Raw genomic sequence first — 14323 nt, 5'->3', positions numbered from 1 at the left:
TTAGCCTTTGACCAATGGAGAATTGTTCCAACAATCTCCCAAATGGACAATTATACCTACAATCTTCATATATTGTCAAACATCAAAATTCAAGTTTGAGTCAAACTGGCCAACTTTGAACCAGGGAGAATTGCACCAACCACGATGCCAAAGAAGCGATGAGAGACGAGTAGGATGAGATGCAAGTAGAAAAAGATTTAGGTTTAAGGTTTAAAAGCCCACAAGCCAATTTATTTTTATTAATATTTTTTAATTAGCCCTAGAAATTTTTATGTTTTTTCAATTAACCCTGATAAAATTTAAATACTTGTAATTTTCCCCAAACGCATTTGGAAAAACGTCTCCCAGTCGTATCCTTGCCGTGTCCAAAACATATCCAAATGGTCAAACCTCAAAAAAGTCCATGGTACATTTTTGGCGTATCTGACATGTGTATTTGCGTATTATATCCATATCCGTATAGTATCCGTGTCGATACTTCAAAAATTAAAAATTTTAGACTATCCACATTACATATCACTCAACATAACTAAATATCAAATCCTTTAAGCATAACTGGTAGTCCAGCTTTGTCCACAAAGCATTCCAAACCCATTTATATGAGAATATGTTTCATAATTATACATATAATCTTCTAAACGAAAAGTCATTTACTGGAAACTGTTATAAAAGTATTTAAAATGAATTCCTATTATAAAGTCATTAGCGGGGATAGCTCAGTTGGGAGAGCGTCAGACTGAAGATCTGAAGGTCGTGTGTTCGATCCACACTCACCGCATATCTTTTTTTTTTTTTTTTTTTTTCATTTTCAGGTGATGATTTAACGATGATAGAGTTAAAGAATGAGAAGGCCTTGACGGTGTTTTTTTTTTCCTTTTTCGCTTCTTTGGTGAGCCCCCTAGTTTATACTAATGACTTTGCTTTAGCCTAATATTAAATTATGTTAATTTTTTTTATTTTCACATCGAAAATATTTTTAAGGTTTATTAGTAATTTTCACAGACGCACAATCAGGAATTTAGAGTTCGAGACACTAGGTGTCCGATCAACCTTTGACCCACCTAGATTTTCCTCCTCATGCCAAATGTTCGGTCCTCCATTATCCACTCAAACTTTTTCCATCTAACTTCACTCACCAAGATTTTCTTCTGCCTAGCTTCACTCACTAGGACTTTCTAACTACCTGACTTCATTCATCAGGATTTCCTTCTATCTAGCTTCACTCACTAGGACTTTCCAACTATCTAGATTCACTCAACAAAACTTTTCATTTACTTGACTTCACTCACTAGGACTTTCCATCCGCCTGACTTCACTAACTATGGCTTTCCACACCAAGTGACCGTTTCTCTATGACCCACTTGGTTTTTCTTCTTCTACCAACCATCCTGTTGGTTTTGGTCTTTCCCTTTCTTAACCTTTAGTTAAAACTTTCCCAATCAAGTATCTAGTTAGCCTTGACATATTTAACTACTCTCCTGTATCAAACTGGTTAGCCTTTGACTAGTGGAGAATTGTTCCAACAATCTCTTAAATGGACAATTATACCTACAATCTCTTTTTTTTTTTTCATTTTCGAACGACGATTTGACGACGATAGAACTGAAGAACGAGAAGTCCTTGACGAAGCTTTTTTTTTTTTTTTCCTTTTTCACTGCTCTGGTGAGCCCCCTACTTTATACTAATGACTTTGCCTTAGCCTAAAATTAAATTATGTTAATATTTTTTTTTATTTTCACATCAAAATACTTTCAAGGTTTATTAGTAATTTTCACAGACACACAATCATGAATTTAGAGTTCGAGACACCAGTTGTCCGATCAACCTTTGACCCACCTAGATTTTCCTCCTCATGCCAAATGTCCGGTCCTCCATTATCCACTTGAACTTTTTCCTTCTAACTTCACTCACCAGGGTTTCCTTCTTCCTAGCTTCACTCATTAGAACTTTCTAACTGTCTGACTTCACTCACCAGTATTTCCTTTTACCTAGCTTCACTCACTAGGACTTTCCAACTAGCTAGATTCACTCAACAGAACTTTTCATTTACTTGACTTCACTCACTAGGACTTTCCATTCGCCTGGTTTCACTGACTAGGACTTTACACACCAAGTGATCGTTTCTCTATGACCCACTTTATTTTTTTTTTCTTCTACCAACCATCCAGTTGGTTTTGGTCTTTCCCTTTCTTAACCTTTAATTAAAACTTTTCCAATCAAGTATCTAGTTTGCCTTGACATATTTAACTACTCTCCCGTATCAAACTGGTTAGCCTTTGACCAGTGGAGAATTGTTCCAACAATCTCCCAAATGGATAATTATACCTACAATCTTCATATATTGTCAAACATTAAAACTCAAGTTTGAGTCAAACTGGCCAACTTTGAACCGGGGAGAATTGCACCAACCACGATGCCAAAGAAGCGATGAGAGATGTAGCAACCACCCAATTCTTTTCCTACTACTCTGAGGGTGACCGCTACTGTTTCTACTAACTACTGTAACTTGTACTACTTGCATTAAGACTAGGGAAAATTTAAACTATTGGGAACATATCACATATCAGAACATGCCTCTTATTAGTAGCATAAAATTTCTTGATACTTTTTTTTTTTCAAGATTTAACATGCAACATGTGTAACAGCAAGTATAACATATAGACAACTAATGCTCAAGTGTCTCTACTGCTTATTACTTCCTTAACTATATTGCATTTATATCATTCTAAATCTTAACAGGAATGAAAAGAAATTACTTAAACCTTCTGTTCATTCATTCCAACAAAACCGATCAGCACACATATATCATGCAATTTCTATTTGGTATGGCAAATGAGCATGCAGATTTTTCTGTGTTTAAGCAGCAGTGTATCCCAACACAAATAATGCTACAACGTTGATAACAGTACAACACGTACATGGCAGCTCAAATGCAAGAAATTTCAGAAATAACTAAACTTCATTAGTGCAAGGAATTACAATACTGCACCAAATTTTAGCATGCAACCAAAGCAATCAAGTCCGGACACACTTTCAGCAACATCTAACAATCCTTTAACAGATTAGCATATATGGCTATTACTCATCTTTAGCAACTCATGGCATATCAGTGTTCACAGAAATTTCTTTGCAAATAAAAAAAACCAAATTTCCAGCAGCAACAGATAACACAATAGCAGATAAGTATCACAGCCGAAATAGTTCCCAAGCTTAAGCAATGCAAATCAGGCTACAATAATATAGAACCTTACAGTTTTAAGCAACATGAAGGATCTGAATTTACCAAACTCCACGGCAACAAACTAAAACTCCAGATTTAAGCAATGCACCAAAACCGAATTCCATATAACTCAAACAATTCCTATTGTACTCAACAGAACCAACGTATTTAATCAACTTCAAAACAGTAAAATAGGGAGAGCATAAAGAATCTGAATTTTTTATTAATCCTCCTAGTTATTTATGAAGAAACCTAAATAACTTAACTTGCAGAAATTTAAAAGCCAGGTCCCCAAATCTTCCATCCCCGCCATCCACACACACATCACCAGTGTCTCCTTGTCGCCTTCTTCTATGCCATTTTAGCCTTTCCTTTATTTTTATCTATATCTGCAGTAGGAGGAAAAAGTAGTATCTATAAGCATAAAGCTTAGTAAGTGCTTTCTACTCACAAAATCCGATACGGAATGCATAAGCATAAAAGAAAGCAGGGAAATACATGCTCAACATGAAAAATAGCAATTAAACTACATCATGCATCTCTAAAGGAAACAATAATTTAACTAGCTAAAATTTGCAACTTAGATAAAGGAACTCGTTCTATTTGTTTCCAAATTTATACTTTTATACTTTAAAATAATATTCAACTTAACTTGGGCCCGGCATTGTACCACTTTGCGCGCCTTTCTTAATGAGAATTGAGGTAGCTAATCCCAAAACCATTAAGACACTTCTAGACCTTATGTCTAGGGGCAACTTAGAGCCCATCCCTTGGACATTGTGTCCGGTACATGCCTTTTAAAAGTAAAATACTTTTCTTTATATCTTTCTTTTAATACTTCTTCTAATAAAAATGCCTTGGCATTTATTAGAGGCAATTTAAGCAACTCATTTAGCAGCTCACTCACATGCCACGTTCACATTAAGGGTTTAAGCAATTTAAGCATATCCCTGTTTCACTTTAAGCTACAGAACTAACCCCAATACCAACTTTTCATACCTAACAGATGTAAAGGTAAGAATTCTAGAAATAACCCAAAAATATAGCCTCATGAGACATGGCTGAATCAACTCAATATATATCACATCTCAAGAAATCAGTTTTCTACTGCGAAACTATCCATAACCAATTATGATCAATTTGCATGCTTTAACATGATTGAATTGCTAGGAAGACTAAAGTTCGAACCTACTGCATTCATCACTACAACTAGTTTCTATTGAACTAAAATTTGCTTCCAATAGAAAACATCTGAGGATAATGGCATCCAAACAAAGCACTACTACATCAGCACTAGCATTTCTAATTCGGTACTAATACATGAGGTTAGCCAATTCTATCAACAATAATATTCCAGGTAATGCAAGATAGTATAATTCCAGTGGTAACACAACAGGCTTAAACTAGAATATATCTACTTAAACATGCTTAATGTGTAAGGTAAATACACCTAACTAGCATGCTGTAGTAATCAAGGAAAACCCTCAAAACTTCTGTTCGTGCCCTAAATAAAACACATTAACAGATTAAAATCAACTTAAACCGAATTGGCTAGAGCAAGGATCAAATCCGAAACCATATGCTAAGATGAAAGGCTACTGTTATCATTTTACAACAAAACGCAAGATAACAACCCGAGAGCTACTCCTACCGCAGGTGAGAAGCACTTACTTTGGGTTCTTGGACTTACAACCGAAGAGATAGGGCTGCTAGGGTTCGGAGAAGTTGTTTCCTCAACGATCTCTTGGTATCTACTTGTTCTTCTCGACGAGGGAATCACGAAGGTGTGGAGATCTCGTCGGAAGAAGTCCTCGCCGGCCGCCGAAGACGAGCCCTAGATTCGGCTCTGTTTCCGCCCGAAAGAGTCGGCGCCGTCGCGAGAGAGAAGAGGAGTTTAGGTTTTTTTTTGTCCGAAAATCACTAAAGTCCTCTCTTTATAACTTAGGTAAATTGTTCTCTGTTAACCCTTAAATATTGTCCGTTCTCTCCTTAATTAACTATAGCCGCTGGCACAGTTGGTTGGCTGCGTTCTGCTTAATACGCGGCTCGCGGGTTCGAGTCTCAGCTGCCACTATTTTTCTTCCTATTTATTCTCTATTCATTAACCACTGCTTAGATATTATTCGCTCCATATAAGGTTAACAGAAATCGTGTAGCTCAGTTGGTTGGTTGGGCCGATTACAGCTTGGGCCCGAGAAGCTGGGTTCGAATCCTAGCTCTTGCAATTTTTTTTTTTCTTTTTTTTTTAAACTTTCTCCACTCGGTAATAATACCAAACGGACTCCAAAAATTGCATAAAAATACTCTAAAAATTCCTAAAAATCTCTAGAATATTTTAAAAGCATTTTCAAATATTTTTAAAGATATTCAGAATTCAAAATAGGGAAAATTGGGTCGTTACAAGAGACGAGTAGGATGAGATGCAAGTAGAAAAAGATTTAAGTTTAAGGTCTAAAAGCCCACAACCCAATTCATTTTTATTAATATTTTTTAATTAGTCCTAAAATTTTTTAAGTTTTCTGAATTAACCCCTATAAATTTTAAATACTTGTAATTTTCCCCAAATGCATTCGGAAAAACATATCCTAATCGTACCCTTGTTGTGTCCAAAACATATCCATATGGTCAAATCTCAAAAAAGTCCATGATCCATTTTTGTCAATATCTGATATACGCATTTGCGTATTATATCCATATCCGTATAGTATCCCTATCCGATACATCAAAAATAATAAATTTCAGACTATCCACGCTACATAACACTCAACATAACTTAATATCAAATCCTTTAAGCAGAACTAGTAGTCCAGATTTGTCCACAAAGCATTCCAATCCCATTTATATGTGAATATGTTTCGTAATTATGCATACAATCTTCTAAAAAAAAAAGTCATTTACAAGAAACTGTAATAAAAGTATTTAAAATAGAATTCCTACTATAAAATCATTAGCGGGGATAACTCAGTTGGGAGAGCGTCAGACTGAATATCTGAAGGTCGTGTGTTTGATCGACACTCATCACATATCTCTTTTTTTTTTTTTGATTTTCGGGCGACGATCTGATGATGATAAAGCTGAAGAACGAGAAGCCCTTGATGGTGTTTTTTCCCCCTTTTTTGCTGATCTAATGAGCCCCCTATTTTATTTTAAGGACTTTGCTTTAGCCTAAAATTAAATTACATTAATATATTTTTATTTTCACACCGAAAATACTATCAAAGTTTATTAGTAATTTCCACAGATGCACAATCAGGGATTTAGAGTTCAAGACACCAGGTGTCCGATCAACTTTTGACCCACCTTGATTTTTCTCCTCATGCCAAATGTCCAGTCCTTCATGACCCACTTGAACTGTTTCCACCTAACTTCACTCACCAATGTTTCCTTCTGCCTAGCTTCACTCACGAGGAGTTTCTAACTGCTTGACTTCACTAACTAAGATTTTCTTCTACCTAGCTTCACTCACTAGGACTTTCCAATTATCTGACTTTACTCACCAGAACTTTCCATTTGTCTGACTTCACTCACTGAGACTTTCCATCCCCTGACTTCACTCACTAGGACTTTCCATACTAAGTGTCCGTTTCTTTATGACCCACATGATTTTTCTGCTTCTGCCAACCATCTAGTTGGTTTTGGTTTTTACCTTGCTTAGTCTTTAGTTAAAACTTTTCCAGTCAAGTATCTAATTAGCCTTGACCTATTAACTACTTTTCCGTATCAAACTGGTTAACTTTTGACCAGTGGAGAATTGTTCCAACAATCTCCCAAATGGACAATACCTACAATCTCCATATATTGTCAAATATCAAAACTCAAGTTTGAGTCAAACTGACCAACTTTGAACTAGGGAGAATTCCACCAACCACGATGCCAAAGAAGCGATGAGAGACGAGTAGGATGAGATGCGAGTAGAAAAAGATTAAGGTTTAAAAGTCCACAACCCAATTTATTTTTATTAATATTTTTTAATTAGTCCTAGAAATTTTTATGTTTTTTCAATTAACCCCTATAAATTTTAAATACTTGCAATTTCCCCAAACGCATTTGGAAAAACGTATCCTAGTCGTATCCTTGCTGTGTCCAAGACATACCAACATGGTCAAACCTCAAAAATGTCCATGATTGGCCATATCTGATATGCGTATTTACGTATTATATCCCTATCCATATAGTATCCGTATCCGATACTTCAAAAATATAAAATTTTAGACTATCCACACTACATAGCACTCAACATAACTAAATATCAAATCCTTTAAGCAGAACTGTTAGTCCAGATTTGTCCACAAAGCATTCCAATCCCATTTATATGTGAATATGTTTCGTAATTATGCATACAATCTTCTAAAAGAAAAGTCATTTACTGGAAGCTGTTATAAAAGTATTTAAAATAGAATTCCTACTATAAAGTCATCAGCTGGGATAGCTCAGTTGGGAGAACGCCAGACTGAAAATCTGAAGGTTGTGTGTTTAATCCATATCTCTTTTTTTTTTTTTCATTTTTGGGCGACGATTTGATGACGATAGAGCTGAAGAACGAGAAGCCTCTGGCGGTGCTTTTTTTTTCCTTTTTCGCTGCTCTAGTGAGCCCCCTACTTTATACTAATGACTCTGCTTTAGCCTAAAATTAAATTACGTTAATATTCTTTTTTTATTTTCACACCGAAAATACTTTCAAGGTTTATTAGTAATTTTCACAGACACACAATCAGAGATTTAGAGTTCGAGACTCAGCTGTGGAATATTATTAAGAATTTTTCTTATTAATCAATTATGAATCTAGAGTTTAAAACTCAATTGTGACGTATTATTGAGAATTTTTCTCATCGGTAATTTTTTATGGTTCTTTTTAATCTCACAACTTAGGATTGTCAACACTACGAGCTGAGAAACTTCTATAAATACTTTATGTCGACGACGTTAGAAAGTATACTTTTCTCGACTTTTTGGCTAAGAACAAGTATGATATTAAATTAATTTTTTATAAGGGGGTGTTTGTTATAGTAGATTGCCGTTGGGATTCTCTAACGTCACCCTTGTATTGCACTATTGCATGTGTATGATGCACTCTTGCCTAATTTTATTAAGAATCTGAATCCTTTACTAACTGACTCTCAATTAATTTGGTGAAGCCCAAAATTAAATTACGTTAATGTTCTTTTTCCTTTTCACATCGAAAATAATTTTAAGGTTTATTAGTAATTTCCACAGATGCATGCATCAATCAAGGATCTAAAGTCCGAGACTTAGTTGGGTGAATTATTGAAAATTTTTCTCATTAATCAATTGGTGATCTAGAGTTCAAGACTCAGCTGTGACGTATTATTAAGAATTTTTTTCATTAATCAATTTAGAATCTAGAGTTCAAAACTCAATTACGACATATTATTGAGAATTTTTCTTATCAATAATTTTCTCTGGTTCTCTTTAATATCATATCTTATCATTGACAACACTGTGAGCGGAGAACCTTCTATAAATACCTTGGGCCAGAGACGTTAGAAAATATACTTTTCTCAGCTTTTTTGCTAAGATCAAGTATGATATTTGATCCGGCGGTAAGAATGGGGGATCCACTTCTTGAAGGGTCTCAGCTTAAGGACAGATGGAGGGCTAAGTGGTTAATGGCCGCGCCGAGCAGCTGAGTAGGTCCGAGCGGAACCAAAGATAACCTAGTCATGGGCTGGGGTTTCCGACGCCAAGGCGGGAGAACCGAATGGCCGAGCGGGGCGTCTGCCCGGCTGGGACCGAAGGGCCGAGCGGGTGGTCCGTTCGGCCAGGACAAGGGTGAGGGTACGAAGGTTAGCCGAGCGGCCTATCCGTTCGGCTCAGAATATGGGATGTCAGCAAAGGCATGTCTGATGATTATGCCGTACACAAGAGTGCACGATGGAGGATCTCGCCGTCACATCATGGAGAGGTTGATACAGTAGCGGTATGGCCTTATGAATGTCTTTCTGACAGACCCATATCTGGGCATAGTCCTTCTGACAGACCCATACCTGGGCATGGTCGAAAACAGTAGATGGCTTCGATTGGCACGCCCAGGCTCCTTGGAGAGGTCTATATAAGGTCTCCGTTTCTTCATCGGAGGAGGACAGATCTTCTGTTTCTCAGACACCTCTTCATCTATTTCCTCGCCTGATTTGAGCGTCGGAGGGTCGTCGCCGGGACACCCCTCCCGGCTCGGTTTTGTTGCAGGTTCGCCGGAGGACTCGAGGATCCAGCAGGGAGCGCCACATCCCCAGCGTTCGTTGACCCCTGGTTCGGACAGGATCAATATTAAATTAATTTTTTATAAGAGGAGTTCATTACAGTAACTTGCTGTTGGAATTCTCGAGCGTCACCTTTGCATTGCACTATTACATGAGTATGACGCACCCTTATCCAACTTTATTAAGAATTCAGACTCTTTATTAATTAACTTTCAATTAATTTAGTGAAGCTCAAAATTAAATTACGTTAATATCTTTTTTTCTTTTCACACCGAAAATATTTTCAAGGTTTATTAGTAATTTCCATAGACCCATCAATCAGGGATCTAGAGTTTGAGACTCAGCTGCGGTATATTATTGAGAATTTTTTGGATCTAGAGTTCGGGACTCAGCTATGATGTATTATTAAAAATTTTCACATTAATCAATTAGGAATTTAGAGTTCGAAACTCAGCTAATATAAATATGATTAGAATGGTGATAAAATGAATAAAAACTAAAATAAATGAAATAAAGATTTTTGTTGGATTAATTCCTTATTTGTTGCTGAATTCCTATAACGGGAAATGACAAATTATAGATAATAAATTCTAGATAAAAGTAAATAATTACATTATATATATATTTATTGCTCCCCTTTTTTCTTTATTTTGGTTTTTTTTCTTTTAATTAACTTTTCATTTTAACTAATTAACTTAACTTGTGTTGTCTTCAGTCTCACATCTTAAAATTGATAATATTACGAATGAAGAAACTTCTATAAATACCTTGGGTCGACGACATTAGAAAACATATTTTTTTTGGCTATGATCAAGTATGATATTAAATTGATTTTTTATAAGAGGGAGTTTGTTATAATAGCTTGTTGCTGGGATTCTCGAGTGTCACTTTGTCTTTTTGCTAAAATTAAGTATAGTAGTTGTTCTCGAGTGACACTCTTATCTTTTTGCTAAGATTAAGTATAGTATTTGTTCTTATCAATTCAATATCTAATATTAAGAGAATTTAGAATAAATCATATTATCATTAAATAATGTTATTTAATTACTTGATAGAAAATATTTATTTTATAAAATTTATATGTATTCATGTATTATATTAACACAACGCATGTGCATAATCACTAGTAATGATAATTGGATGGAGAGAGATATATAATATTTTAATGAGTATGAATGAAAATGGATATCCGATCTCCGATCTCCGATCTCCGATAGATATAGAGATGGAGGATATAAAATTCAGTCAAGACCTGACTCATTGCTATCCCTAAATCAGTATTTAACACCATCAACTATGTTGAATTTGGTTCCTCAAATTCTCGATTATGGGTTCCCAAGTTCTCTACTTTCAGCTCCTCGACCTCCCACTCTTCGAGTTCAGTAGTACCCTTCTTCATTTTCATAAAATTAAGAAAAGAACTGAAAAAGTTTCATTTTCACTCCCATGTTAAGGAATAATCATGGCAATATAAAAATCATATAAGAACTCTGAGTGGAATTTCCTATCAAACACCCGAACCATGAGTGGTCTATTACAAATACAACAACATCAACTAGCCTTATCCCATTAGATTAGATGGATCGACTGAGGGATCTGTTACAAATCTCACACAAAAATAAGCCAAATACAAACAAATCATCAAGTGTTATCGAGCTCTGTGATCTCATCTTGGATTCATATATACAAGATTTAATAAGATAAAATCTGAAACTTATATCATTAAATCGATGTTACAATAAAAGGGGAAGAAAGACCAGAACTAGAGAAAGAGACGAATGGAATTAAAAGAAAGACCACCACCACCTCCTATTTATGCCCACAGTGATTTGTACATTGCCGGTAGGTTTCTTCAACAAGCAAGAGTGATTCCGACGATACTAATAGCTGGAACCGCAGCTAAAAACAACCAGCAGACTCCATTACCTCCACCCCTCGATTGAGTTGGCACCTGACGGTGCTCCTCCACACTACCTGGCTCAGTCCTTGCATCGTTGAAGTCATGAGCTTCCTCAGTCCCCTCTTCGTACTCTGGATCATCGGTTGGAAGCTCATGCCTGCAAACCGGGCATGAGTTCCTCGCCATTGACCATGGCAAGATGCAGAAAGGATGGTATAGGTGGTTGCAGGGAAGCTTATTTGCTTTTGTATGAACAACCAATGGGTCCTTGCAGACTGCACAAATCTCATGTTCATTTGCAATGACTACAGATGGGAGATCTCTCACAATCGATGCAGCCGCAGGAGCTGCACCTCTTCTTGAGCTATCGGCCTCTGCAAGCTGCTCGAGTAGTTCATCAAACCCCCTTGCATCGACATAGTCTTCTGGATTCCCAATGTAAGTTATTCGAAACTTTGACTCTTTGAAGTCAGCAAAATCATCAGCATATTGTGCTTGAGCAACTCCTGTGATGTCAACCGATCTGTTTCCTTTCCAAATAGCCTCTTCCCAATCTCTATCTTCTTCGACTTGGTTATCAGAGTTCCACTGATCCAGTCCTGCATGCATTGGGTCGATGCCTATGTCACTAGAAGCAGAGCTTCCATTCTCAAGTTGCAAAAATAAGTCTGTCAAATAAACTATGACGATCCATAGAGGTATCTGAGTCTCCACCATAACTACCAAAACTTAAGTTTGAGTCAGATTCTCCGAACATGGAGTTTGATTGCTCAAGAACATCACTGTCATTATCAAATAATGTAATTTGTGTCTCTTGGACCTGCTTCGAGCTGCATAATAGCTCACATGTCGATGAGAAGTAATAGGAGTACCACTGCCTCCAACTTGTGTTTCATCATCATTATGGGTTGCCAAATTAATCAGTTGTGAAAATCTGCGAGAGAATGAATCCTCCATTGATTCTAGACTTCTAAACCTATCTCTGCTTTGCCGCCTTAGTCAGTGAATATCTTTTATGTTCAAATTTGTCTGATTATCATCAAGGATCATAATTTTACACTCTCTACAAATATGTATTGCTTCAAAACCATCATTTACATCTGCCTCCAAAGAAAAAGTTCTTCTGCGTATCAAGCATCGAACTCCTGCTGAGCTTGATAAGGAAATAAACTTTGGTTTCGTGGTGAACGTTCTTGAGACAATGGTGATTCAAGGGAGAAGTCCTGGGATTCGCCATCCATCTGAGAACCTGAATTGATAAAAAAAATTCTCATTTCCAAATAAAAATAAACATACAAATTGCAATGCAATCGATTCAAACAACTCCAAAAATCCATTATCAATTGTTTAAAGCTAGATGAAGCAGACAAGCAGACAAGCAGTAAAGGAGATGGGGCATTTCTGCTTTTAAAATTCACTACAATAATGTTCTTACATCAGTTATTACTATTTACATGTAAAAGCATATCAGAAACAAAAGGCGCTTGCTATGAAGGTCAACTATGTAAAAATGGCTTAGTTGTGTATTTGGGAAATTGATAGTAGACAACTATTACAGAAGCATTAATCTTTGAAATCTGGAATATCTAAAGAGAATGATGCAACTATTCCACAAGCATTATTCTTCAACTTCTGGCAGATCTATACAGATGTTACTTGTAAGAAGATCTATAATTGATCAAATATATAGTATATACGCTAAAGTTGAGAAAGATGAAATATGTCATTATCAATGTAGAGTTACAAGTAGAATATCATAATCGCAAAGGAGTTCAAATAGTTTGACTCATAGTTATTAAAGGCGCTCACCTAGCTGCGCCCAAGCGCAAGACGCAGCCAGGTGAGCCTCTTCTGCCTATGCACCTTAAGTGTGTGTCTTGTGAGAGTAGAAAGAAGTCAGTCTTGAGGAAATTGATGAAGATTCAGCTATAAGGTGATGATGATAATGATATGATTGAAGAAGATGATGAAGATTTAGATATTTGATTTTTTTTAAAAAAAAAATTGAATTATGCGTATAATGTATTTATTTGCTATTGAATTTTATGGATTATTGTTGAATTGTAAAATTTATACTAGAGCGCCTTACTTCGATAAGACATGTGTGTCACCTTGTGTCGTGCATCTTAGGCCCCATAGCACCTATGCATTTTTGGGCGTCTCACGCTTTAAATAATTAAAGATACGGCTGGCAATGGAGGAGCCCAAAAGGAAAGGATGAGAAGGGTCAAGACCATATAGCGGTCAAAAGTCAAGGTGAGGTGGCAGTCAATAGTCAAGGTGACTTGGCAATCAATAGTCAAGCTGACTGGGCAGTCAAAGTCAAGCATATGGGGTAATAAGAGGCCAGGCAGACTTGTCGATCAAGGGGGCAAAGCAGTAGAAAGACAAAGGGAGACGACAGGCGGAACACAGGGCACACGTCAGGATCGGCAGAGCTGTTTAGAGACAGCTCGATCTATAGGCCCACGGTCGAGGGCTAGGAAATACAAAGCGCAGGGTACAAGTCGGGATCGGCAGAGCTGTTTAGAGAGAGCTCGATCTACAGGCCTACGATTAAGGGCCAGGAAGTACAAAGCACAGGTCGGGATCAGCAGAGCTGTTTAGAGATAGCTCGATCTACAGGCCCACGATCGAGGGCCAGGAAATATAAAGCGCAGGGTACAGGTCGGGATTGGCAGAGCTGTTTAGAGACAACTCGATCTACAGGCCTACGATTGAGGGCCAGGAAGTACAAATCATAGGTCGGGATCGGCAGAGCTGTTTAGAGACAGCTCGATCTACAGGCCCACGGTCGAGGGCCAGGAAATACAAAGCGCAGGGTACAGGTCGAGATCGACAGAGCTGTTTAGAGACAGCTCGGCTTACAGGCCTGCGATTCGAAGGCCAAGAAGTACAAATCACAGGTCAGGATCGGCAGAGTTGTTTAGAGACAGCTCGATCTACAGGCCCACGGTTGAGGGCCAGGAAATACAAAGCGCAGGG

At 37.1% G+C, this 14323-nt stretch overlaps 1 protein-coding gene, 1 non-coding gene and 1 pseudogene across 2 annotated transcripts; 2 read left to right on the top strand and 1 right to left on the bottom strand.

Annotated features, from left to right (window-relative positions):
- Positions 1–705: 705 nt before the first annotated feature.
- TRNAF-GAA lies at positions 706–778 on the top strand. Its single transcript has one exon. It is a non-coding gene; the product is annotated as a tRNA-Phe (tRNA).
- Positions 779–8152: 7374 nt separating this feature from the next.
- LOC121974108 lies at positions 8153–8296 on the top strand (annotated as a pseudogene).
- Positions 8297–11290: 2994 nt separating this feature from the next.
- LOC121972728 (E3 ubiquitin-protein ligase CIP8-like) lies at positions 11291–12055 on the bottom strand. Its single transcript, XM_042524371.1, has one exon. The coding sequence runs from the start codon at positions 12053–12055 to the stop codon at positions 11291–11293; it is 765 nt and encodes a 254-aa protein (XP_042380305.1).
- Between the last annotated feature and the right edge of the window lie 2268 nt (positions 12056–14323).

This window comes from Zingiber officinale, chromosome 4A (assembly GCF_018446385.1).
Source record: "Zingiber officinale cultivar Zhangliang chromosome 4A, Zo_v1.1, whole genome shotgun sequence".
In the NCBI taxonomy this organism is placed as follows: domain Eukaryota; kingdom Viridiplantae; phylum Streptophyta; class Magnoliopsida; order Zingiberales; family Zingiberaceae; genus Zingiber; species Zingiber officinale.
Note: the sequence above shows the minus strand (reverse complement) of the source record. Positions and strands in the feature narration are given on the sequence as shown.